The sequence below is a fragment of the Leptopilina heterotoma genome, unplaced genomic scaffold, assembly GCF_015476425.1.
Source record: "Leptopilina heterotoma isolate Lh14 unplaced genomic scaffold, ASM1547642v1 Lhet_11, whole genome shotgun sequence".
NCBI classification, from domain to species: domain Eukaryota; kingdom Metazoa; phylum Arthropoda; class Insecta; order Hymenoptera; family Figitidae; genus Leptopilina; species Leptopilina heterotoma.
In genome coordinates, this window is record NW_025110829.1 from 2,343,625 (window position 1) to 2,370,955 (window position 27,331).

General features: G+C 25.9%; 1 protein-coding gene across 1 annotated transcript; it reads left to right on the top strand.

The window, feature by feature from the left end:
- The first annotated feature begins 238 nt into the window (after nt 1-238).
- On the top strand, nt 239-27,280 carry LOC122503763. Its single transcript, XM_043614442.1, has 13 exons — nt 239-729; nt 5,195-5,351; nt 5,477-5,636; nt 6,256-6,461; nt 10,025-10,230; nt 10,654-10,711; nt 10,820-10,932; nt 18,507-18,710; nt 21,596-21,713; nt 22,288-22,450; nt 25,408-25,616; nt 25,794-26,045; nt 26,242-27,280. Exons 1-13 carry the CDS (start codon nt 652-654, stop codon nt 26,361-26,363), a joined length of 2,046 nt encoding a protein of 681 aa, XP_043470377.1. The 5' UTR covers nt 239-651; the 3' UTR covers nt 26,364-27,280.
- Nucleotides 27,281-27,331: the final 51 nt, after the last annotated feature.

Here is a 27,331-nt window from a genome sequence, read left to right on the forward strand (position 1 = left end):
CTTTCAAGTAATAAAAAAATTTAGAATCTGACAAATAAAGACATTATTTCTTCCTTCATAAATAAGACTTCAATATAATGAAGAATTGATAAACAATGTAAACTGACAATAAAGTTCATAAAACTCGAATTTTAATGAAAAACATCTCATCGCAATATGAAAGTGAAACTCCAGCATGATGTACCGAAGATGGTCTCGAATGCAATTTAATTCGATAAAAAACGAGTGATGCACACAACTTTCATTTTTGGTGGGTCTGACGAAATTGAAATTGATATGCTCGAATTATTGTGCATCGAAACAAGGAGACGTACAGGTTTCCACGTGCTGACATTGGTAGATAAGTTTGATTTAAAAAAAAGGAGAAAAAAAGAAAAAAAAAATTACGCCATCCCGTTGGGTCTTTCTTCACGGGAAGAGACAACAATAGCAACAGGTGATTTAAAAACCTACGACACACCAACACATTTGCCAATACAAACGCGCCATTCAAGGTGAAAATCCCCACCAGATGTGGCAGCTTTATTAGTTATAATATACTATAAAACGGCAAAACCATCTCAATCTTTACTTCTCACGTTCGGCACGCGACACGCGAATAAATTGACGAGGTAAGAAAATAAGCCATTGGAGGTACCAATTGAATTTAATATGAAGAAAATATACATCATCGCGTGTCTACTCATCACATCTTTTGAAAATTATTTCATCTCAGCCACCCCTCTTAAAGTAAGTAACAAAAATTTTTTTTTTATTTTTCGTTTCTCTCCTCAAATATATTATAAGTTTGTGAATTACCCTTTCTATACGTGGTGTTCAAAACTGAGTATGATTTATTTCACCCTCTTTGACAATTTTAAGAGGTTCATTAATCATGAGCTTTCGAAAAGTTTCTTTATTAAAAGTAATGTTCATTCTTGATAAAACAACTTTTGATTTTTGAACATTTTTCACATTAAATATAAACAAAAGTTAAAAGTTAGAAAAAATATGATCCATTGCAAATTTTCATAAAACTATTAAATAAGAATTTATTTCCAAACTATTTGATCCACATTTTATTTACGGTTGAGATATTATTACTTACGTTTGAGAAAGAATTGAACTAATTGAAATTAGTTCAATTAAAAATGCACATTTAAGTCACTTTTTACTATAATTTTTTTTATCTTAAAAAGAAGCAATAAAAGATTGAGAATTAGAGGCGAAAAATTTGTATATATTGTTTATTTAAAAAAGCACGTTTTCATCTCCTTCAATTTGAACTGTGACATAAAGTGTGGGAGGGAATGCGCGGGTTAAACACCTCAGAGTCACGTGTAATGCGTAGCTTACTAGTCTTACCTATGTCGAGACTCCCGGTTAACATAGTTTTTCGTAATGAGTGATGTTTTGTTATAATGCATGTTAAGATATGCCTCCACATGTGCATTTCACTTAATACGTAATATTCAACAGTAAAATAATGTCCCCATATTGTTAGTCATGACAAAATTGACCAAATATTATGTCAGGGTTGTCATATCTATTTTAAATTTTCGATTTTACGAGAAAAAAAAACAATTTTTCCTCTCGACTTATTTTTAAAATTGCAAATAAAAAAGATTACTGATTTTAGTAAAAAATTTAGTAATGATTATGACAAATAGATGTAAATCTCCTTCAATATAATTTTTTAAAAAAATATATGTGTTCTATACTTGAAAAATTAGGAAAAAATGTTCTTGAAATATTTTATCGTAATAGACATTGATTTAAAATTTAAAGAACATTTATTACAAATTTAAAATTCCTCTATTTACAGTGCTTATTTTAGTCTCACAAGATGAGAAATAATTTATTAAATGTATCTAAAATAAAGATTGTTATTTTCTGATAGGAGTAAATATATGCTCACATCATAAACTGACAAGGAGCATATCTCATTGCCCCCATCGTAAATGAAATTCTGTAATTATGGTAATCATATTTTTTAATCAGAGCAAAATAATAATTTTTAAATAAGAAAAATTTATCATATTTACGTGACTTAATTTATTGAAGAGAAAAAATAAGGGAAATACAAGAAAGTACTATTCAGGGATTGAACCAGTGAAAGTATTTAAAAATACGGACTTTACGGACCAAAAATGAACAATTACGGACCATTTACGGACCAATTATCTGAAAAAATTTAACCAGTCCGAGTCAAATAAGAGAACATTTTACTTAAAACTATAAATTAAATTTTTCATAACTATAAAACATGAAGATTTCGGTAACTCCGAGTCTTCGACTCGGAGTGATCGATTTCTTTATGTTTTATAATAATTAAAGATGACTGAATGATAAAATCATTTACAATTTAATTATTATTTACAAGAATAATTTTTAACTATGAAATTCTTCTTTAAATCGATTATTATTAATAATTTTCGAAAAGGTTCTTCGACAATTTCCAAATCTATTTGTTAACAATATTCAATTTTACGAAAATTTCAATTATTCGTAAATTTTTCAATTAAATAAATATTAGAAAATAAAAACTTAAAATAATATTTAAAAAATTCAATTAAACTTTTTCAAAAAAATTAATTTCAAAATTCAATTATTTTTAATAATTCACGCTATATTGCTTTTAATATTAAATTATTATATAAAATTTAAACTGTAATTCATTTTTAAATCAATTTTTATTAGAAAATTCTACTAGAATTTAATTATTTAAATACAAAAATAAATAATTTATTAAATGTTTCTTAAAAATAAAATTTAATTTCCATAAAGAATCGTTATCAACAAATTTTCAAATAATTGAATTCTCTCCACGAATTTTAATAGGATTTTTAAGAATAATTACATTTTTCGAGAAATTCGATTAAAATTGTATTAAAAATAATTTAAATTCTACGATGAGTTTTATTATTTGTGAAAATAATTAAATCCCTAAGAAGAATTTTATTACTTTTGAATAGTATTTAATTTTTGCGAAGAATATTATTACTTTTGAAAATAATTGAATTTTTGCAATAATTTGTAACTTTTACAAAATTGAATTTATTTTTTCGTGTTTTTAACTAAACAACTTCTATAAATCCATTATTTTGAATAATTTTTGAAAAAGTTCTTTAAGAATTTTCAAATTGATTTGTTTACAATTTAATTTTACAAAATTTCTATTATTAGTAAATTCTTTAATTAAATATATATTAGAAAATAAAAACTTGAAATAATTTTAAAAAAATACGCAATTAAAGTTTCTCAAAAAAAAATTAATTTCACAGAATTATTAGTTAAAAATATAAAAAATTCAAATTTTCAAACATTTTAATCTGAAATCTTTTCAAAATTCAATTATTTCTAAAAATGTATTTACTAATGCTTTTAAAATTCAATTATAATCTAAACTTTTAATTGAAATCCATTTTAAAATCAATGTTTATGAGAAAATTCTACTAGAATTCAATTATTTAAATACATACAAAAATAACAATTTATTGAATAATTGCATGTTTCTTAAAATTGAATTCTCATAAAGAAAATCTATAAATTTTTAAATACACTGAAAAAACGATTTATTTGATTCAAATATATTTTGTTTAAATCAAACTTAAAATATCTTTGCTATACAGTCAAACATATTAAAGTTTAATTGAAACATAGTTTTTGGTTCATTTAAAGAAATAATATATTTAATTCAAACATAAGTTGTGGTTGATTTTAAATTATTTATAATCAACTTTTAAGTTTAAATCAAACATAAAATTTTTAAACATATTTTTTGTTTAAATCAAAACAGAAAATATGTTTGAATTAAACATAATTATTCAAACAAATAATATTTTTGAATAATCAAAGCAGTAGATATTTTCTATATATTAAGATTAAGCTTACAAACTAATTTCAATTAAATAAAATCACTTAATATTATTTTTCTATTTAAATTTAGTATAATGTTTTCTCAGTGTAACTGTATTCTTTTGATGAATTTTAATGAAATTTTTAAGAATTCTTTCGAGGAATTCGTTTAAAATTGTATTAAAAATAATTGAAATTCTGCAATGATTTTCATTATTTATGAAAATACTTGAATTCCTAAAAAGAATTTGATTATTTATGAAAATAATTGAATGATTGCGAAGAAATTTATAATAAAATTTGTAAATAATGAAATTCCTGTGAAATTTTTATTATTTTTTGAAAATAATTAAAAGTTTGTGTAGAATTTTATTAAATTTTTTTTTAAATGATTGAATTCTTTTGGAAAATTTTATGAAAATAGTAGTTATTGAAAATCATTGAATTGAGGAAAACTTTTGAAAATAATTAAAATTTTGCCAAAAATTTTATTAAAATATTTGAAAATAATTGAATTTTGGAGAAGAATTTAATTATTTCTAAAGATAATTGAAATTTTGACGAGAATTTAAAACAATTTTTGAACAGAATTGAATTTCTGCGAAGAATTTTATTACTTTTGAAAATAATTGAATTTCTGCAATCATTTGTAATTTCTCTAGAATTCTTTAAATTATATCGTACAATTTACGAACTTTTCATCCTTTTTTAATGAACTTACGAACTTTACGGATCTTTTGTCAAAAAACGGACTTTTACGGACTTCAAGCAAAGTTACTTTGTCCAAAAACTGATTAACAATGGCTCAAAGCACAAGAACTTTTCAACACCACGTTCAAAAATTCGGTTCCCATATTTCGGAAATAACTTTTACACTATGGTCGAATTTCACAATGAATCATGGAAATAATATTTAACTGAACTGTGGTCAAAAATTTGCAAATAATGTGAAAAGGACTAAATTTTTTTTGCTTTAAAAAATTTTTTTATTATTTTATCTATGGGCAAAAACTTGAAAACAATGGGGAAAAAGAAAATTCTTTTTATCAATAAAATTTATGTATTTTTAAAAACAAATTTTCTTGTTTTAACTGTGGGCAAAAACTTTAAAACAATGAAAAAAAGTAAAATTCTTCCCTTTGATGAAATTTTTCACTTTTAAAAAAAAATTTCTTTTATTAATTGCGGAAAAAAACTTGAAAACAATGGGCAGAAGGAAAATTCTTCCCTTTAATGAAATTTATTGTTTATGAAAAAAAAATTTTGTTTTAACTGTGAAAGAATTGTGCCCATAGTTAAAAACGGAATTTTTTTTTTTTTTAAATTAATAGGAGACTAATTGTGTCACAATTTGCAGATATTTGGAAGAAGAGAACCAAATTTACCTCAATCCAATGCTCAAGTTCACTATAATATTACTAAATCACAATTAGGAAATTCAGATTTAGATGAAATATCGTACATAGATTTTGACGCATCATCATCTAGAAGACCGCGGATATGCTATGATTGTGGTAATTATTCTGAAATTTTACAATGTATTTTATATCAAAGAAGAAGAAAAATTGGTATTTTTTTCACGATTATTATTTTTTAAATTCACAAAAAATTACAAAGAAATTTTCAACTAATTGTTTAGTTTGTGGGATCAGTAGAACAAGTAGAATCGTGAATGGAAACTTAACGGAGTTCTTTGAATTTCCATGGATCGCCAGCATTCATATTGGAGGAAAATATCAATGTGGAGGCAGTCTTATTACTCAAAAGCATATTCTTACCGCTAGCCATTGTTTATTCACGTAAGTTAACAATTTTCCATTTTTTAACTTATTTAGATTTTACATATTCTCTATTATATAAGAACATTGAAAAAATGTTACTAACTAAAAATTTTTGCTTCACGTTCAGATACTGTGTGAAAAGTTAGATCCATTATGTTAAAGATATTTTTATTTAAAATTTATTTTTGACAAAAGAAATATTAAAATGTTGTCGAGTTAAGATAAATTATTGACGAAAGTTTATTAATTTACATTTTAAAAAATTCATCCACATGGTTCCGACATTTTGAATTTTTAAATCTGACAAAACAAGCCATCCATCATTCAAATCGGACTATGCGTTTTCCGTCAATCACGCCTACCTAGTAGTTTGTAAAAATCGTAAAAAGTGAAATTGGAGAAAATGCGCTTCAGAATTTGAGGTTCAAAATGAATATTAGAAATAAGATGTCAGATTTATTTATTCATTCATTTATTTCGTCAGCGATCTGAGTATTCATCCACAAACCACCGGATATTTTAGAATTTTCATTATATTTTTGTCATAAAATGTTTAGCAAATTACTTCCACAATAAGAAGGCAATTGATGATTTTTAATTCACTAAGATATTTTTTCATGGAAAACAATGATTTCAGCGACGATCCGCAGGACTATTTGATTATTTTGGCCGATAACAATTTACCTAATAGTAAGGAATATTTAATAAAACGTGGTGTAGCATCTCTTAGAGTACATAAAGATTATGATAGTACTTCTAAAAATAATGACATTGGTATAATTGAACTTGATCGACCAGTACCACTCGACGGAAGTATCCAAACTGCCTGCCTTCCAGAAGATAGTAAGTTGAAAGAAATAAAAAAATATTCTACTTTTTGTAATTTTTATAGTTATTCTATAAGGAGGCTGTTAAACTGAATTTATATTCGAGTTGCTATTGTGTGGTTTTATGTTTACTTCAACCCAAGTATTGATTACCTTAAATGACGTTAAGTTCCGGTAACCAGATTATCAAAAGTTTATTTAGCGAGACATTCAATGTTGTCTGAAGAGCATCTAATTATGTCCTTCGTCATTCTTTCACGGAAAAGTTTGCTATTGAGCTCTTCTACTTACTATAGTAATATTGTGCTATATTAACTATAATACCGCGCATCAATATGAGAAAATTACTCTCCTGTACGAAACCAGCAGTCTTTTCAACATTTTTCCGTACAGATCAGTTTTTGATTCACTAGTCGGATTCCTTAACTTTTCTAAAGCAGACTGAGTACCTAATGTGAAATAATTTTGTGTTGTTGTTAGCTTAGTGATCATAGAGCAGTACTCTCTTGTCTCAAATTCTGATGCAATTATCTTTCGAGAGTGTAAGCGCAATGCAAGGATTTTTATTAGCTCCGTAAAGTTGCCTTGCTTATAGTTTAGGATCTTTAAAGTGAGAAATAGGAATGCTCATGTTTTAGTCTGATTGCAACAATTTCTTATGATCGCCAGTGCCCTTTCCGGCAGCTCTTAAACCTTTCTAGAGCTTTCATTCTTTCAATCCAGAACTTTATTATTACACTGTAAAAAAAAGGGAGTTAAATTTTAACTCCCCAGGGGATTCTACAAAAGTCGCACCCGTTGGGGAGTTAATGCCAGGGGAGTTGGATAAAGAGAGTTAAAACTTTACACCCAAATGCATAAACTAGTTGTCTAGTTGTCCCTTGGGGAGTTATCCCCAAGGAATAAATAACTCGCGCGGGTGTTGATGAAGGGAGTTAGTATTATGACAAATTCCTCATCATTTATTTATTTGCCATAATATCTCAGTACAAGTGTTTTCTGTTAAAGATCAGAGAAGAGGGAAACAGTAGAAAATCGTGCAACTAGTTTAGGGACAATCGATTTCTAATGGTGTGTATCGGACAATAATCGACAGTGTACATCCATTTTACCTTGATGTCAAACCTCCCACTTGATATATCTCGATAGCAGGGAACAAAACTCAATCTACTGCGACTTACTCAGCAACATTATTAATAACAGTTTCACGACACAAAAACTTTTAAAACTTAGTTTTATTTACATTTTTCTGAAACTAGGAAAACTGGCGAGGCTTTTGTAAGTGCCTTGTTTTAAATAGGGCAAAGTGGGAAAATTTCTGCACAAGATATGGTAAATAAGATTCACCAGAACAAATACTAAAGCATTGCCAGGAGTACGAAACAAAACAAATTTTAAAAATAATATCTGCAATACAAATATTAGTGAACAAGTTTTGCTGAGCAACAAGTCAAATTTCCCAGCATTTGAAACATTTGTAACTAATTTGACGTGCGAATTTAATAAATTAAGATTTCTGCTAAACGCATTACATAATCTGACGCTTTTAACATAAAAATAATTATTAAAATAAATTTCGTCGCCAGGCGCCAATTAATTTTGAAGACAAATTAATAAACTAATTCAACTACAATTCCAAAACCTTAGAGACGCTCTTAATCGTCAGAGGAAATTCTGCCTGAACAACTTAGCAAGCAGAAATGCCAACGACAAAACACGACTGGCACTATCTTGGCTCTAATTTACTCACGACGGTGAAATCCCTATCGCTCTCACCTCACGGTGGACGGCGATCTCCTATACAGGAATACAGAAATTAATCCAAAAACAGGAGAACCCTGAGATTTGTCACTTTCTTAACTACTAAATTGTCAGCTGACGCACTTTCACTATGTCTAGTGGATTATTCGGCAACTTTGTCTTCTGACTTACCCTACTAATTGACGATTACAGTTCGGGGACAATTCCAACAGATGGTGTGACGATTCACATCATCACACGATATCACTTGTTGAAGACCAAATTGCACTGGTAAGCTTGTATTTTATAGCATGCTTACAATCCACTTAGCAACTAGTATAGTGTTGTAATCACTATACTTCTTACACTGATTTATCAAAGGAATGTTTAATTCTCCAGCCACGACTACAATTAAATTAGACTTATTAAATACACTTAAAAGATAATGAACCATTCCCGCCGGTTTACCAAGTGGTTCTGCTGGTTCCTCTTCCTTCTCACCTTTACCTGTTTTGCTAATTTCCGTATTCGTCAGGACTTTTAGGTCCCGCATGAATCAAACTTCGCAGATATTTAACTGACAGTTATAACTTTTTCTCTGTTTCACAATAGATGAGGAAGTTAACAATGGAAACCCTAAGGTCTTCATATAAGTGTGAATGAATTCTTCATTATAAAAATAAGCTTAGATTCCCTAGTTGTCAGTGTTATACTCTGGAAATATCCAGTTAATTTTTAATGTTGGGCTTTGCCAGCCTCTGCATAATAAATTTTTTACTACCCATGGTAGTACGAGTCATATATTATAGAACAACGATTGAATTTTATTACTATAAATTGGTTGACTGTGTAAATATCAACGCGCATAGAGAGAAATATTATCATGTGCTGCATCTAAGTCTACGCGCAGCCAATCGCTGTCCAAGTACTCCCCACTACAGGGCTCCCCACCTAGCCACTAGGGTATATAAGCCGGTGTAAATGTCAGATCAAAGAGACGAAGCGGTTTCACCGCCAAGAGATTTTGTGAAATTGACAAATATAGCGATCTTACAGTGCAGATTTCTTAAGTTTTCACTGCCTTAACTTAAAGGTTCACAACGTGAGATCACCACAAAGGTGGCATAGGCAAGGTAGCTAAAGAGATTTAACCTCAAGTGGGATAACAACCAATAATGTTCCAGAACATTATTTGAACATCCATGTTAATAAAATGTTTTGGAACATTATTTGACCGGCATGAAACATTCTAAAAACTTTTTTTTTGAAACGAACATAGTTTTTTTTACCAGAGGGGCGAGATTGAATCTCAAACGGAATAACCGTATATGATGGTCATAACCATAGCCTTCTTTTTTCTAAACTTTATTCTGTGCTTCTTTCTAAGTTTTTCCTACATTATCTTTATAGTCCAACTTCAAAAGTTTTGGGCCATACAACTTCTTGCGCTCTAGTATTTGAATGTCTTTAGCCAACAACCTCTTTACTATAAAAAAGCATACGTATCTACAACGATAAATATTAAATAACCATTAATGGTATTTTTATACTCGATTTACTGCTTATTTAATACAAAGTCAACTTGTAAAATCAACTCTTGTTTTGTGTTAATATTGGATGATTAAAAATTTATGTTTAACATCATCAGTCTTTCCAATAAATATTCTAAAAGGCAGTTTAGTGACTTCTGGTTTTCTATCCATTGTTTCTTATACGACAAAATTTGGGTGAAAGTATCTTTCTGTACGTAAAACAACACACTAAAACCCTAAAAAGAGATTTTAATTAGGAAAATCTTTGTATACCTTTAAAAAAATGTTATTGTAAATTTTTTCTTAGAACCGATTGATTACTCTGGAGCTTTAGCAGTGGTTGTTGGTAGAGGTAAAACGGGAGAAGATGAGGCTATCAGTGACGAATTGCGCAAAGTTAACGTTCACATTTTACCCGAAGAAGAATGCAAGCAGACTGGATATGAAGAAGGAAAAGTGACAAGCAATATGTTTTGTGCTGGATATCTCGACGGGCAGTATGATTCTTGCCACGTAAGCATTCAATAATTACATCAAATCTTTATATCATCAGGTACAATAGCTCTTCATCTTTATGTAATCATTATTAAATGATTACTATTGTCATAACTTTTACTATCAACAAGTTTTTTTTTTGTTTATAGTATAAAATATTTTGTTGCAAATATTATTTAGTTAAATAGTCCGAAGTAAATAGTTAAAATGTCAAATAGTTGAATACTGCACTAGTTAAATATTTCTTTGTTTCTTTAATATTAGTTCATTAAAGTTTTCAATATTAAGTTAATTATAATCAATATTTAAATGTATACCAATTAGAAAATACAATGAAAATTAAAATTAAAAATGCAAACTAAAAATTATAAAAATACAAAGATGAAATGAAATCAATAAAATCAGAAAAAGTTAATTAAAATAAAATTAAAAATATTTCAGGGTGACAGTGGAGGTCCTCTTCACGTGAAAGCCTCCCACGGTTTCATGGAAATTGTTGGTAATTATAAAGAAAATAATAATAATAAAACCCCAATTAATTATTTTCCAATTTAAATAATTTTTCAACTATGTGAATTAATGAAAATAAAAATTAAAATCCCTTCAGGGTTGATTTCTTGGGGTCGAGGTTGCGCAAGACCCAGATTCCCTGGGGTGTACACGAGAGTTACAAACTACATGGACTGGATTGCAAATCAACTGAATCAAGATAATGCGTGTGTATGTCAGCATCCACAATGAATCATACAATTATAAAACTTTATTAAACAGAAATGATATGATGAAAAATTCACAGAAAATGGAACTTTAATATTTTTTACACAAAAAATAGAAAATAAAGTAAGACAAAAATATTTTACAATAAAAATTTCTTTTCTCATGATCAAATAATGAGAGTTTACAAAAAAGAGACAATATTTCATTTTTTTCCAATGAAAAGGGCAAAAATATTTTAAAACAAAAATTTATTTTTTCATAATCTACAAAAAAAAAATTATCACATTGAAAAGATAATGAATTTTTCATCATATCTTTTTTGTCTAATATTGACAGAAGAGACAAATTGATTACTGTGGGATGCTTAGATGAACCGTCCAAAAACTTTAATATCTATATTAGCTAAATTTTCAAAAAAATAATTTGACTCAAGGAATGAAATGAATATTCAGACAACTATAATTTGCAAATATTTTCTCTGCTCTTAAAGGAAAAATATTCACTGAAAAAAATATAAAATTATTTTTTACAATTCAAAAAGCGCAAAAATTAAACATTTTGTAATTTCTGACTTTATTGCGTTCGGAGTAAATTTTTGTTTTGTCCAAAGTAAAGTTTAGTAATTATTAAAATTTGCTTCGGACTTTATAAAATATAAGTTGAAAATAATAAAAATTGTGCAAAAATGAGCTCTGACCTGGGTCAGGCCGGTCTCAAGTCAGATACCCTGTTTTATCCAGATTGGAGCCAAGAAAAATTTTGTTGCTTGAATAGAAATCTTTATTGAGTCATCTAAAATAGAGGCTATATATAGAATAATACTAAATATTATATTTATAATAAAATATGTATTATTATAAAATATATATTATTATAATATCATTATAATACTTATAATATTATAATCGTATTTCAATATTATAATATATAATAATATAAATATATATTATATTTATAATATTAACATAAACATTAAAAAAAATGCCAAATATCCATGAAAATTAAAATTTTTTTTCATATCTAAAAAAATTGGTTTTCATGGAAAAAATATTTCTATAACAATTCATTCGAGGATTGCTAGAAATATACGAAATATTTTCTCTCTCTTTTATTGCAAATTTCAAGTATATATGCTTAGTTTCTCTATTATAAGTAAATTTTCTTCTTGAAACTCGATTGGTTACCTCCATCCAATGGCTATTATGTATATTATCCTAAATTACGCGCGTGCAATTGAACTTTATTTTCCATATAAAAACTACATTGTTATAAATGATAATCTAGTCCAATGTATCCAATATCCGCCTTCATGTCGAATTTACAAGAATATTCATATTTTCAATAATAGAGAAAAGTTACTTTCTGTACGAAAACTACCTGACATTATCAAAAGACTTTTTTAATGGTAAAACGTTTTAACAGAAAAAAAATGATAAAAATTATTCTTTGCATAAAGTGAAAAAATAGTGTTATATTTTTCATTATAAAAATAAATTTTCTAATAAAATGAAAAAATATAAAAGAATGTTTATAATTTGAAATCTATTCTATATTTTCTTTTTATATTATGTTACGTAAAATTAAGACTTTTGAAATATTATATTGTGATTAAATTTCATAAATTTGAAATTTGAATGCTAAAAACTTTATGACAATGTAGATCGTTTTTTGATCAGTATCTTTTCAAAACCAAATCGGGAAATACGTTTCAATATTGATTGAAGTCATGTCCAGATATTTTCTGAAATAAAAATGAGAATTTAAATTTTATATGAATATTCTAGTAAGTTACAAATATTGATGGTGGATTATGGATAAAAATATTTTTTTAAAAAAACAAAAAAAAAAACCTCCTGTGATGTACTTACAATATTTGTTGATTTTAATGAATAAAATAAATGTGCTGATAATGATTGCAGTATTTTTATTTTCTTAAGAAACAATTCACCTCTCAGACTGATATAAATAGCGGATGTTGATTTCTGAATGAAAATAATGAATCGGATGTATTATTATTATAGTAAGGATGGGAATATTTTCTTTTTAAGTATAAGTAAAATTATTCTCAATTATAGCTCAATTGTTAGTTTTAATAGATTGACGGAAAATCGATGTTGCATGGGCAATAAACAGAGATAATAAATATCATGAGAAAAAAAATTATTTTAAATCGAAAATACAGAATTGTGGAAAAATGTTTCTCTATTTTACTCTTGTTTTAAAAAAGGCAAAAACAGGGGCCTAGCTAGTATCCAGTGATAGCGCTGTATTTTAAAGTGGACAAAGTGAAACAATTTGTAACTTATTTTTTATTTTATTCCTCGTTAATTTAATTTACAATTTGTAAATTTTAACCATCTGGATTTTAATTAAGGGAATTTTTATTTAATTAAAAGTTATATTAATATGAAGCTTAAAATAAAATTTGCTTTTAGCGAATTCGATATTTAGTTAGAAATACCTATATTAAACTTTTTGTTTAAAAAGGAAAACCTTAAAGTGTGTATTACTTCAAGGCTTTCTCCCTTCTATTTATATTTTCAAAAAAATTATATATTGACGTCTTTTTAGACCAGAAAATAATTTTCCGTAAACAACAACAAACGGAAATTATATTGATTGAAATTTTAATTATATAAATATAAATATAAATTATTTTATTCTATTTGATTTCTTTATATTTAATTGAATTCAACATTATGTTTCATTATATTCAAATAGGTATATTTAATTATTTTTAATTATACTCAATTACATTCAATCATATTCAATGATTATTAGTTAACTAGCAACAATTCGCGCGCTAAAGAGCGCGGCTAACTTCTTACGTACTTTTTAAAATAAAATTAGCAATTTTAAAAATAATAGAATTTAAAAAATTTTAATTCAAATTTTCCTCATAAAAATAAAATATGAATTGGAATATAGTTTTAATACTATTACAACTATAATAATAATATATTCTAAGACAGGGAAAATAGAATATATTCTAAATTCTTTAGGGAAAAGTCTAGGATTTTTATTAAAAGTACTGGAAAAAATTAAATTTTTAGAATTCATAAGAAAATTCTCAATTTTGGTGTCTTCTTTGTTTCACCACGAATTTTAATACAAAACCTTCAATTTTTTTTCTATTTCTGACAATAATTTCTTTTTAAATAACTTAATTCTTAAACAACTGTCATTAAAATTATTTAATGAATAATTTTACTTAAATATTTAAAAATTAATTCAATTTTAAAAGAGTTGCGTTCACAATTTTCATAAGTACATCAATTTTAAAAGGTTTCAATTCAAAATTTTATAAAATTTCCATTTTTTATTCAATTTAATATTACAAATTTTGAAAAACTTAGATTTTTTCAAAATGCTGATAATTCCAATTCTTCTTGAAATTAGTTAAATTTTTCAATATATATATATTTAATTAATTTTATTACTTGCAAAGTTCAATTATGTACAAAATTTTAAAAAAATTCTTTTAAAAATCACAATTATTTTTATAAATAATAAAATTCTTCTTAAAAATTCAATTATTTTTAAAAATATCAATAAAATTCTTGTCCTAATTTCAAAAATTATTAAAAATAAATGAGTTAGAGAAGAATTTTAATTAAAAATTGTAGAAAATAATAATTGATTTGAAATGATGAAAATAATTTTGAAAAAGTTTTAGTAACAATATTCTTATAGTATAAAATAATGATTTTATCAATCGGTTATCTTTAATTATTATATAAATATAACATGAAGAAATACTTTTATAAGTTGTATAATTTCAGAAAGGTTTGAATTTGAAATTTTTGAAAATCTTAATATTTCTGGAAAAATAATAATAATTATTTATTTAAAAAAAAATTTTTGAAAATCTTAATTCCTATAGAAAAATAATAATTATTATTTATTTAAAAAAGAAGTTATTGCTGTTTTCGAATAATTTTTCAATTAAAGAAATTCGTAAATAGAACAATTTTTTGAGTAAAATTTGTCCTCTATTTTCTAAAAATTAAAAAAATTTTCAATTAAAATTTGCAGTTGACAAATGGAATTTATAAAAAAATTGTTCCTTCATTTTTAAAAAGCTTTGAATTTTATTAAAACAATTTTGTAATTAAGAAATAGAAATGATGCAAATTATTTTCTTATGAAAATTGAGAATTTTCTACAAAAATATTAAGAAACGGAAGTATGTAACGTTTTTTCCCAAAGAAAAGAATATTGTTATTGAGAAATAAAAATTATACATAAAATGGGTATATTTCCTATTTTTTAATCATAATTTTTTAACAATTAACAATTTTCTATTTTTTATAAATAAAAAGCAGAAAAATTTACTTAATTTAAAACAGTAAAACGAAATTTGTTATAGAAATAAGCATATAATAAACAAAATTTGTTTGTTAATAATTTTAAAAAAATTTTTTAATTATAAATATTACTTTATTATAAATCATGAAAAAATACCTGCATATTTTCGATTTGTCAAAACAATATTTTTTAAAGGAATAAAAACAAAAGCATACAAAAAACTAACTTCAAAGTGTCGACAGACATAATGAAAGAATGAAATACGAAGATTATTATAGTTAATTAAAGTTAATTATTTATAAAAAACTAGAGAACTCATTTTCCTCTCCATATAAAATTGTATGTCCTGCGTGTTATTTGAAAAATGATACCAGTTCTCAAGTTTCAAACCATTTTTTATAATCTAATTTTTTTTATTTACTAATTATTGTCGCACGCTTAATGAGAAAATCTATTTGATAAATAAGGAAGATTTGAATATATACGTAAAAACCGGGTCACGAGTCTGATTCGTTTTGCTTTCAACGATAAATGTGGGTTAGTGAAACCACAAGACCGTTACTGACAAAGCGTGACTCTTCTTTTGATATTTCATACAAAATTCAAAGTGTAAGTGAAAATGCACCTGAAAATTAACTATCGCGAGAATAAATTAATTCTGCAATCTTTAGTCAAACTTCCCCCACCCAAAAAAATGATTTTTTTACTTATATTAGAAAATAAAATTATTCTACCCACACAGCACATGATATTTCCTGAATACTTCCTGAATATTTCACTGAAAGATTGAAATATTTCATTGCAAGATTCAGGAAATATTTCTGCAAACAGGAAAATGTCCGCTTATGTGGGAATATTGACGCGAAAGTTGAGAAAATATTTCATTGAAATATTTTGGAAATATTCAACTGAAATGATGCGCACTGGTCGAACTCAGTTTCTATGGCCTGTAGAGTTGCGCAGTAGTTTTTGGCTTACTATATCCTATGGGTTTTAAAATATTTCAGAAAATTCCTATTGATTTGAGGTGTTTAACAAATTTTTCCATTTTTTGAAATATTTTCACAATATTGCAGAATCTTTATGTGTAATATTGCAGGAATATTTCAATGAAATATTTTCTCAATTTTCGCGTCAATATTCCTACATAAGCGGATATTTTCCTGTTTGCAGAAATATTTCCTGAATCTTGCAATGAAATATTTCAATCTTTCAGTGAAATATTCAGGAAGTATTCAGGAAATATCATGTGCTGTGTGGGTATTTACTTAGAAAAATTAAATTAATTTTTGGATTTATATTCAAAAGATTATAAGTAAGGTATTTTTTTTTAATTTCTGCGAAAATCAATTTAAGAAATTTTTACATTTTATTCTTAAATGATGAACGTTTCTTAACAATGAATATATACATTCATCGTTTGAATTCTATTTTCCTAGCATATAATATGAAACAGAATTTAAGTAAATTCCTTGTAATTCAAATATTACGTAAAAAATATATTCTTGTCACGATGTTCTGAAAAAAATAGGTTCTTTGTTATACTCGCTATAAAAAGAACACTGAAAAAAAAATATTCTTGTTTTAAGAGGATTTCTATTATTTCAATGCATATTTTCCTCTTGTATATGGCTCAAAAAACGTCCTCTTATTTTAAGAGGATTATTCTCCACTTAAGAGTAATTCCTCTTAAAAGTAGAGGAATAGTCTCCAATGAAGAGTAATATTCTTAATTCAAGAATAAAATGTAAGAGGATTTTAGAAGAGGAATTGTCCTCTTAAAACAAGAATATTTTTTTTTCGGTGAACTTTAACGTCATTGAACCATGTTTCATATATAAAAAAAAATTACGCTCTATGAATGGATGACTAACGTTCGAATGTCAAAAAGTAGCATCATCGCTAGGTACACGTTTTATTTAATTAGCATAATATAACGGACCTTAAAATCAGATGTAAATTTCGTTTGTCAATAAAGCAAACTTTCTATTGGTTGAGATGGAAAATTTCCAAAAATGTTTAATCAAAATTAGAACATTCGTTTATTTACAGTTAATGATTTTTTAAACAAACAAAAATATAAGAAAAAAAATGAGAGGGTACAATTAGCTAATTAGTCTTTTCAGTAATTAATAATTTTTTCCTAATTTTATTATAATCATTCCTTGATAATTTTTTATTCCTCTATTTTTTAGTTTACATTTTTTTGCAATTTAAGTACACTTCATTTTATATTTTTATCAGCATCTTGATATTTTTCGTCTCAATACAAAGAGATAAAATCATTTTTTAATTTTGTGAAATTTTTTTTAATATGGCATAATAATAATTTAAAACAATATTTTTATGACTTTCGTTTTTCTTTCTTACTCGGTGTATGAGAAAAGTTTCACTTTTCTTGAAATTACACTTTTCATGAAAATATACAAAAAAGTAATATCGATAAAAATAGATTTATTTTATTAGGAATTTTTCTTCATTTTCAATTTTTTGTTTTAAAGTTGAAAGTAAATAGACTTACTTTTTCTGCGTGCATATTTATATTGATAGTAGAGTTAAAGAATGTACAAAACTTTCCATAGCAAATGAATGACAACAAGTAAATTATTTACAGCTCTCGCTTTCCAGAATTTCCCTTTAATTTATAATTATAAATAATTGACGAAAGACAGGAAAGTATTAATAAATAAAATATAGTTTATAAATAAATTGTAAAATACATAAAATATTATAACTAAAATATAAATAAAAAAAAAATAAAGTAAATTGTAGAAATAAATAATAATTATAATAAAAATAAGTAAGAATATAACATTATGTAGAAATTGAAATAATGATTTTGATGAAACAATTTTTTTCTTGTATTTTATTATTTTCCCCCAGCGCCGCAGTAATTGGTGCAATTGCACAGTCGTAGAGGGATATGTACAATATTCCTTGGACATAAAATAATTTTTAAAACGAGAAAAGGCACATTTCAAGAGAAAGAACTTTCTTCGTTGGCTCAGAACGTTGGCTGACTATAACAAGTTTGATTCCGGTGCGACATGTCGGAACGTGATGGTGAAAGCAAACCGACAATCTCATCAAGATTCTTGTGATCTTTGGTGATCATTGATACGAATTTTCGAGCTCGTCTTCATTCAGTGTCGGTTGTTTTTCCTCCGAGAGACGAAAAATACACACGCTTTAATAATGCGCGTAAATAGGAGATATTTTTTATTTTATAATAAGTGTTGTGGTAAAGTAAAAAAATAATTTAATAAGAAATTTCTCCAGTTTTTTTTCTTATTAAAATAAAAATTAAATTTCGTGTTTTTAGTAAAATTTTTCTGGAGAATTTTTCTTGGAGAATGAATTTGTTTAATAGAATTAGTGTTCTGATAGTTGTGCTTTCTATCTACTTCATTGTAATTGGACAAAGTCGCATAGTGAACTGGAAAGATTATGGACAAACAGAAAATGATGTTTTCGTAAGTGGAAAAATTTTTTATAAATCTCAATTTATTCGTGGTATTTCACTATTCTAACTAATATTTCAATATTGAACTTTATAAATATTTTCAATCCATTTTAGTTTGGGGAAAAAATTGTAAAAGTTAAAAAAGTAATACAATAAAAGATGCAAGTTGAAAATACAAAAAATATTAATTTTAAATAAAAAATTAAATCAATGTAGGAAAAAAGTGGATAAGTTACATATTATTTTCTCAAAGTATATATAAAAAAATAAATTTAACACAAAATTTAATTGATCAGTGAAATTAATTATTCAAAAACCAGTTATCAAGTTTTTCTTGGAACAAAAAAAATTGTCTTATCTGTAAGTCATTAATTTTTTGCTTTATTTCCTGAATTACAATCTACAATTGTTCATTTATTCTTATATTTGTTTGATAATAAAAATAGAACTTGAAATTTAGCATGAATATTTTATGTTTATTTATTTTATTTGAAAGACTATGAAACTGATAGTTTTTAATAAAAAAAAGTTCAATAAATAACAACATGCTACAACGAAAAAATGTTGAAACCTTTTTGCAAAACAAAATTTAACCACCTGGATATTTTGAAAAAATAATTTTCATTCATTTTCTTTTCAACTCATATTCTTGTTTTCTCTCCAATTTTATTAGATTGACGCTTCAAAACTTCCATTCTTCAAATTTATTTCGCAGTAGTTCAAAAAAGATTGTACTTCATAAATAAATGTCAATTTCAAATGGTCTACGTATTCTTTTTTTTTGAAAAATTGTCCCTTTGAAATAAAATGGTTGGAAATTTCTTATACACTGAGAAGGAAAGATATTAATCTTCAAATTTTTAAAATATTTATAATAACGGATTATTTTTTTTGATAATATATGGGCAATTCCACGTGAGATTTCAGTCGACCTCTTAAAATCGGCCAAAAATATTTTTTTTCTATTCTGTATTGAAAAAAAACAGATACGTATTTTTTTATTATTTTTTTTAATGCCAAATTTTTGAGTTATGAATTTTCAAAATTTTCGTTTTTTAAATGAAGATATATTTTTAATGTCAGATAACTAAAAAAATATTGCTTGTTTTCATTTTTTGACAAGAGAAAAAAAGTTTTGTTTTTCTCTCTACTTTTGAATAATCATAACAAAAAGTTTTTTTTTCATTTTTTATTAAAAAAATAAAAAAATTTTATAAACAAATTAATTTTTTTAAGTTTGGGTATGATCAATTGTTAATTTTCTTTTTTTAAAAGATACCTGGAAATGATAAGAAGGTTTTGCAAAAAGTTTCAGAGTGGGCCTGACAAGTTTGATGGGTTTAAAAAAATAATTAAGTTGCCCGTGCAGGTCGCTCGCACGCAGCATAATGGGATTCTTTTACAATTTACTATTAAAAATTGTCTAGAGCCTACAAATTTTATCGGATTTTGATTATTATTGAATTTGTAGGCTCTAAACAATTTTTAATAATAAATTGCAAAACCTTCTTATCATTTCCAGGTATCTTTTAAAAAAAGAAAATTAAAAATTTATCATACCCAAACTTAAAAAAAATTAATTTGTTCATAAAATTTTTTTATTTTTTTAATAAAAAATGAAAAAAAAACTTTTTGTTATGATTATTCAAAAGTAGAGAGAAAAACAAAACTTTTTTTCTCTTGTCAAAAAATGAAAACAAGCAATATTTTTTTAGTTATCTGACATTAAAAATATATCTTCATTTAAAAAACGAAAATTTTGAAAATTCATAACTCAAAAATTTGGCCTTCAAAAAAATAATAAAAAAATACGTATCTGTTTTTTTTCAATACAGAATAGAAAAAAAATATTTTTGGCCGATTTTAAGAGGTCGACTGAAATCTCACGTGGAATTGCCCATATAGGGGAGAGTCTCCAGTTGTGAGACGGGTTTCATTTTTGACCCGTAAATTGTAAACGGGTAAACGAAATTGTTAATAAAATACACCGTTCGAAAGGTAACATAAATACGCAACTTTTATTAAAAGAAAGTATAGTGCTTCGATGAACTCAAAAAATTTTACGATACATTTTCCGAGCACATCGCTTTTTTCAAAAAAAAAAAAATGTCTCCAGTTGTGAGACACTCATTAAAAATTGCTAAAATTTAATAAGTTTGACATAAAACGTTATGTTTAGTAGAAATAATTAAATATATTAATAATATATATTATTATATACTAAATAATAATATTTATTCGCCAAAATATGACTATCAAATAAACACAATTTAATAGCTTGAACAAGAGCATTAAAATTGATTTCTTCTGAATCAATTGACTTTTTTCCACTTGACATGCCCAAAAATACTAGAAAAAAGAATCAAAACAACATTTAAATAGTATGCCTGCAAAGTCGTATTTTTTATGCTGCCCAGATGGGTGTTGACACCGTCTCACAACTGGTGATATGCTGTGTCTCACACCCAGAAATTGGCGCTATTTTGAAAAAGGAAAATTAAATTATTTTCAACCGTAGATTGGAACAATGCAATATTGCATCACAAAATATAAGGAAAACACTAAAAGAAAATGCATTACATTAACCTTTTCCAATTAATTAACTTGGAAAAAAAGTACTTTGTATTTATTGAAAAAACGCTTTTTAGTCGATTATCACACACAGTGTTGGTATTTAACAAAAACAGTTTATATATCCGCTTCGGCGTACACGAAAAAGTTGGCTCATATAAAAAGAAATGTTTTTATATAAACCAATCGGCTTTTTAATATTGCATGTTAAAAAAAATTGACTGTCTCACAACTGGAGGTGTCTCACAACTGGAGACTCTCCCCTATATATATATATATATTCAATTTTATAAATTATAAAATTTAAGTAACTTTTTTTTACAGTCAAAGAAAAACAATCGATCGGGAAAATTTCTATTTGACGAAATATTTGGATTGGATATAACAGGCTCAGATTCAGATTCAGAATCAGAAGCAGAAAAATTACGAAATTGTTCCTGTGGTAACGTATTTGATACAAGAATTAATTTGTTAGAAGTAATTAAAAGTTGTGTTGCACAAGGGTAAAATTAAATTGGTTTTAATCCCTTGCTTTCCTAAATTATTCAATTTTTTTTAAAAGAACATTTTGTATTCTAAGACTATTGATACTAAAATTTTTTCTCAAACAATTTTTTATATTGATGAAACGAAATTAATATTTTCAAAAATTTCTTCGAAATAGGAAAATTATTTTTATATTAATATTCTGTACGCAGTAATGTTTTCTTCAATAATTAATGCATGACAATGAAATTTAATATAAATTTAAAAGATATTTATTTCATTGAAAAGTGAAATTAATTCAGTCTATCAATTTTGTTTATAACTCAAAATTAGTCAAAAGCGACCTCCCCTAAGTCTTTGCCGATTTTTCTTTCCACACTGTAGTTATTATGATAAATTTTTCATAATCATGTACAGAAGGATTGTGGAAAAAAATTAGCCCCTTGAAAGTAATTTTTCTAAAGGGAATAAACAATTTACAAATTTAAGAAGAAATTCAGTGATAGAAAAATGTATCATATTTTTTTCAGAATGTGGTATTACAAATCAGGAAATTCGAATAGTGGGTGGAAGACCGACCCTTCCACATAAATATCCTTGGATAGCAAGGCTTGTTTACGATGGCAAATTTCACTGCGGTGCTAGTCTACTTACGAACGATTACGTGATAACTGCAGCTCATTGTGTCAGAAAGTAAAGTTTTATAGTGTTATTACTCCGTCAAGCTCCTTGCATATTTTATTTTACTATGTTACTCTAAATTTTACAGTAAACATATATATATATAAACTAGAGTGTCCGTAAGATACATAGGAAATTTATTTTTTCGAATTTTGTTTACGCCACCCCCCAATTTGGTTACAATAAAATAAAAAGAATTTTTCCCAAAATTTGAAGTCGATTGATTAATATTAACACGTGCCAGTAATCGATTTTTTAAACAAAATTAGCAATTTTAAAAATAATAGAATTTAAAAATTTTCTAATTTAAATTTTTGTTGAAAACTAAAAAAATTCAATTTTGGAGAAATTACAAATAATTGCAAACATTTAATTATTTTCAAAAAAAAATAAAATTCTTTTTATAAAATTCAACTACCTATTTAAAAAAAAAATACCAATTATCTTTATAAATAAGAAAATTCTTCTCCAAAGTTGAATTATTTTCATAAATATCAAAAAAATTCTTGTCCTAATTTTAATTATTTTCAACAATTTTTCTAATTTCAATGATTTTCAATATCTACTGGTTTAATAAAATTTCATAAAAATAATTCAATTATTTAAAAAAAATTTTTAAATAATTATATGCAAACATTTAATTATTTTCATAAATAATAAAAATTTCACAGGAATTCAATAATTTACATAAATAATGCAATTTTTTTAAGGAATTCAACTATTATTTTCATAAAAAATAATTTAAAATTCTAGAAAATAATAATTGAATTAAAATGATGAAAATAATTTTGATAAAGTTACAGTAACAATATTCTTATAATATAAAATAATGATTTTATCTCTCGTTCATCTTTAATTATTAGAAAACATGAAGAAATCGATCACTCCGAATCTTCGACTCGGAGCAATCGATATCTTCATGTTTTACAACAATACTTATTATAAGTTATATAATTTCAGAAAGGTTTGAATTTGAAATTTTTTAATTTCTTAAGTTCTGTGGAAAATCCTGTTCCAAAAATAAGATTAAAAATAGAAATTGTGATTCATAAATAAAAATAATGCAAAATAAATAAATTTTCTATTTCCTAATCACAGTTGTTTAACAATTTTTTAATTTTGTTTAGAAATAATATAAAGAACAAAAATCTGCATAATTTCAATTTGACAAAACATAATATTTAACAAAATTTTAGTCTTTTAATGAAAAGAAGTGAAAAAAATTCTGATGATTTCTATGTATCGTTACAATTTTGAATTAATTATAAAATAAAAATAATTATTTTCTATATATTTGTTTATACACCCGTAGAAAACCTCTCCTGAGTACAACCGGTTTATCGACAGCCGAGTTTTAACGGTGTGTACCGGACAATAATCGACGGTGCACATCATTATACTTCGACGTCAAACCTCCCGCTCAGATTATCTCACGTGCCGGAAAAATCCCAGGCTAATGGGCGCGAACCAAGTACCCTTGGTCCGCCCACCGAGCCAGGCAATTATCCGACCGAGCTAATCTGTCGGTCAAATAAAAATAATTATAACATAATAATATCATATACAATCTATCTAAAGATAAAAAAACAAAAGTATAAACAAAAGACAACTTCAGAGTGTGAGGGACAGAAAAAGTAAATGAATGAAAGAATTAAAAAACATTGAAATTATTATAATTAATTTAATTTTCAAAAATTTTCAAAATGGCGGATGTTTAAAGTAGGGCATAAAAACCACAATGTATGTAACATTTTATCACGTAAATGTTTGCGGAAATTCAACAAATTTTCTTACTTGGATGTATTTTGGATCGTTTATTAAGAATCTGATATCAGAAATTAATTTTTCAAAATTTTTGATCCAATCAAAATTTTGGGTCCACCATATTGGATCAAAAATTTTGAAAAATTTATTTCTGATATCAGATTCTTGATCCAAAATACCTCCGAGTCAGAAAAATTGTTGAATTTCCGGGATCATTTATGTATGATAAAACGTTGCATATATTGTAGTGCATTTTTATGACCCATTTTATTTAATTTTATATAATTTTTATGTAAAAAATTAAAAAAATTATGATTTTTTTTTAAAAGTGCATTTTTTCCATGTATTTTTAATGGGAAATTTCGATCGATTACTGGCACGTGTTAATATTAATAAATCGCCTTCAGATTTTGGAAAACATTTTTTTTATTTTATTGAAACCAAACTGGGGAGTGGCGTAAACAAAATTCGAAAGTCGCACATTTACGGACACCCTATAATGTATACTCTCATAGTTTTCATAAAATTGTGATATACAACGTCACCAAAGAATGGACTGTCGTTAATTTGTCGATAAAGTGGTTTTTGTATTACTAACAATATAATCTACTCGAAAAATTTAAGTTTTATTGTTCAATAAATTATTATTATTAAATCGTCGGGTTAGCGCAATATCAGACTTATTCGACAAACAAAGCAAGAACATACTTATTCAGAAAAAAGGCAAGAACATGCTTATTCAAAATATAAAGTAAAAACAAACGAATTCGCAAATTAACCCTTTTAGTCAGATTTTAAATTTTACTTTTGTACAATTGTTTTACGAATAATAACTTTTATTTAGTTCCATTGAGAATAATTTTTTTAATATTTTGTTTTTCTAATATGAAAAGTATTATTGAAATAAAATTATAATATTCTTGATAATTTAAAGTCTGACTAAAAAGGTTAATTTGCGAATTCGTTTGTTTTTACTTTATATTTTGAATAAACATGTTCTTGCCTCTTTTCTGAATAAGTATGTTCTTGCCTTGTTTATCGAATAAGTATGATATTGCGCTAGCCCGACGAAATAGTAATTGAATTATCGTGTTAGTACATTCTATAGTAACGGTTAGTATGATGCCAAACATACCATTGATGGTATAGCAATCGCTACTATGCTATTTATTACTGCAGCAACAATAATTTACTTTTCATTGCAGGTTGCAGAGAACAAAAATTAGAGTAATTTTGGGAGATCATGATCAATATGTCAACAGTGACGGCATAGCAAAAATGAGAGCAGTGAGACATATAATACGTCATCGAAATTTTGATATGAATTCTTTCAATCACGATATAGCTTTACTTCGTTTGCGAAAACCAGTCACTTTTTCAAAATCAATCAAACCAGTCTGTTTACCCGATGCTGGTAATCTAAATATTACATTTCTAATTAAAGTATTTATTTAATCAATTAATTAACGATTCTAACAGTTACCTAATTAACTAACTTATTCTTGGTGGACAACATTTGCTGTAGGTTGAAAAATTTTAAAGTTCTTTTAATCCATCAAAGGAATAATTAAATGTAATTATTAATGTACAGAAGAGGATCCTGGTGGTAAAGAAGGAACTGTTGTGGGATGGGGACGAACGAAAGAAGGAGGAATGCTTCCTGGCGAAGTTCACGAGGTTCAAGTTCCAATTTACTCTCTTACACAGTGTCGGAATATGAAATATCGAGCCAGCCGTATCACTGACAACATGATATGTGCCGGACGAGGATCGCAAGATTCTTGCCAAGGTGATAGTGGTGGTCCATTACTTGTGCAAGAAGGTGATAAATTAGAATTGAAAGGTAATTTTAAACTCTCTTATATATTTTATTAAATTAGTTAACATAATTTTAAAAACAAACGAAAATAAAAGTATGTAATAAAATTTATTCTAGTTGTTTATTCATCAACGATAATCAAGTTTTATAATAATAAGTTAAATTATATTCGAATATATATTCATTTACGTATGTTATATTCACTAATAATTTTTCGTAGGAATAGTATCTTGGGGTGTAGGATGCGGAAGAGCAGGATATCCCGGCGTCTATACAAGAGTCTCCAAATATTTGAGTTGGATTCGTTCAAATATGAAAGATACGTGTCATTGCATTGCTTGAGTATCTTTAGTTGCATTTTACATTCAAAATTCAATCATAAAAGTCAAACATGGTCAAGTGGGACCTTACTACTTTAAGAAAAAGTTTTATTGTAAAATATTTGCAATTTATTCCTACAATTCAGTAGTATACTAAGATGTACTATGTACTCTTAGGTAATACATTTCTCAATGTATTTTTCAATCATAACCATACTAAAGGTACATTTAGTGTCCTTTGAAATATGCTAAGTGCTACAGCTTATCAGTTGCAGATTTTATTCTAATTAATTAATAATTTGAACATATCAAAATGACAAGCAAGTACAATACTACAAAAACTATTCTAAATGTATATATACTAAAAAATGAAAAGCTCAAAAATGTGTGATATTTTACAACAAATACATATATTTTTATAATTAATAAAGGAAGGAAAAGTTTAATTTACTGCAATACGAAATAAATTGTTTGTTATAGAATGACATGTTCCGTAAATGTTCAGTAAAAAATTAGTCAATAATTGTAATTAGTTAAAAGTTATTTTGTGTTTGCTATATGAAAGTAATTGTCAGTTATAATACAGGTACGACAAAATAAAAATTTAGAACAATTTGTAATTTAAGATTCTTTAAAAAAAAGTACCAATTAGTATAAGGATAAAGAACAAATATTAATAATAATAGTAATAAGACGTAAAGGATGTGTAAATATACAACTTGTTTATAACTTAATTTATGTTAATCCCATCGTGGTCGGATGCAAAAGTAGAATATAATGTGGTAATTTAACGGTTCTCTATCGTACCAAAGCAGAAAAATGTTATTGCAAATCAAACTTTAACAACGAATAATATGTAACAACAATTTTTACATTTGTGTAACTTGGAAAAGTAAATGATTATTTTAAAAACTGTAACAATACACTTGATGAAAGGAATTAGTCTAACTTGTTAAAACTTTAATGTATCCTAACAGCATCACTATCATC

What these genes read in the sequence shown, in the direction of transcription:
- LOC122503763 (XM_043614442.1), top strand. Translation starts at nt 652, where the DNA reads ATGAAGAAAATATACATCATCGCGTGTCTACTCATCACATCTTTTGAA. An exon ending in ATTACGAAATTGTTCCTGTG is followed by an intron (nt 21,714 to 22,287) that starts GTAACGTATTTG and finishes TATTTTTTTCAG; the next exon opens with AATGTGGTATTACAAATCAG. An exon ending in TGATAAATTAGAATTGAAAG is followed by an intron (nt 26,046 to 26,241) that starts GTAATTTTAAAC and finishes AATTTTTCGTAG; the next exon opens with GAATAGTATCTTGGGGTGTA.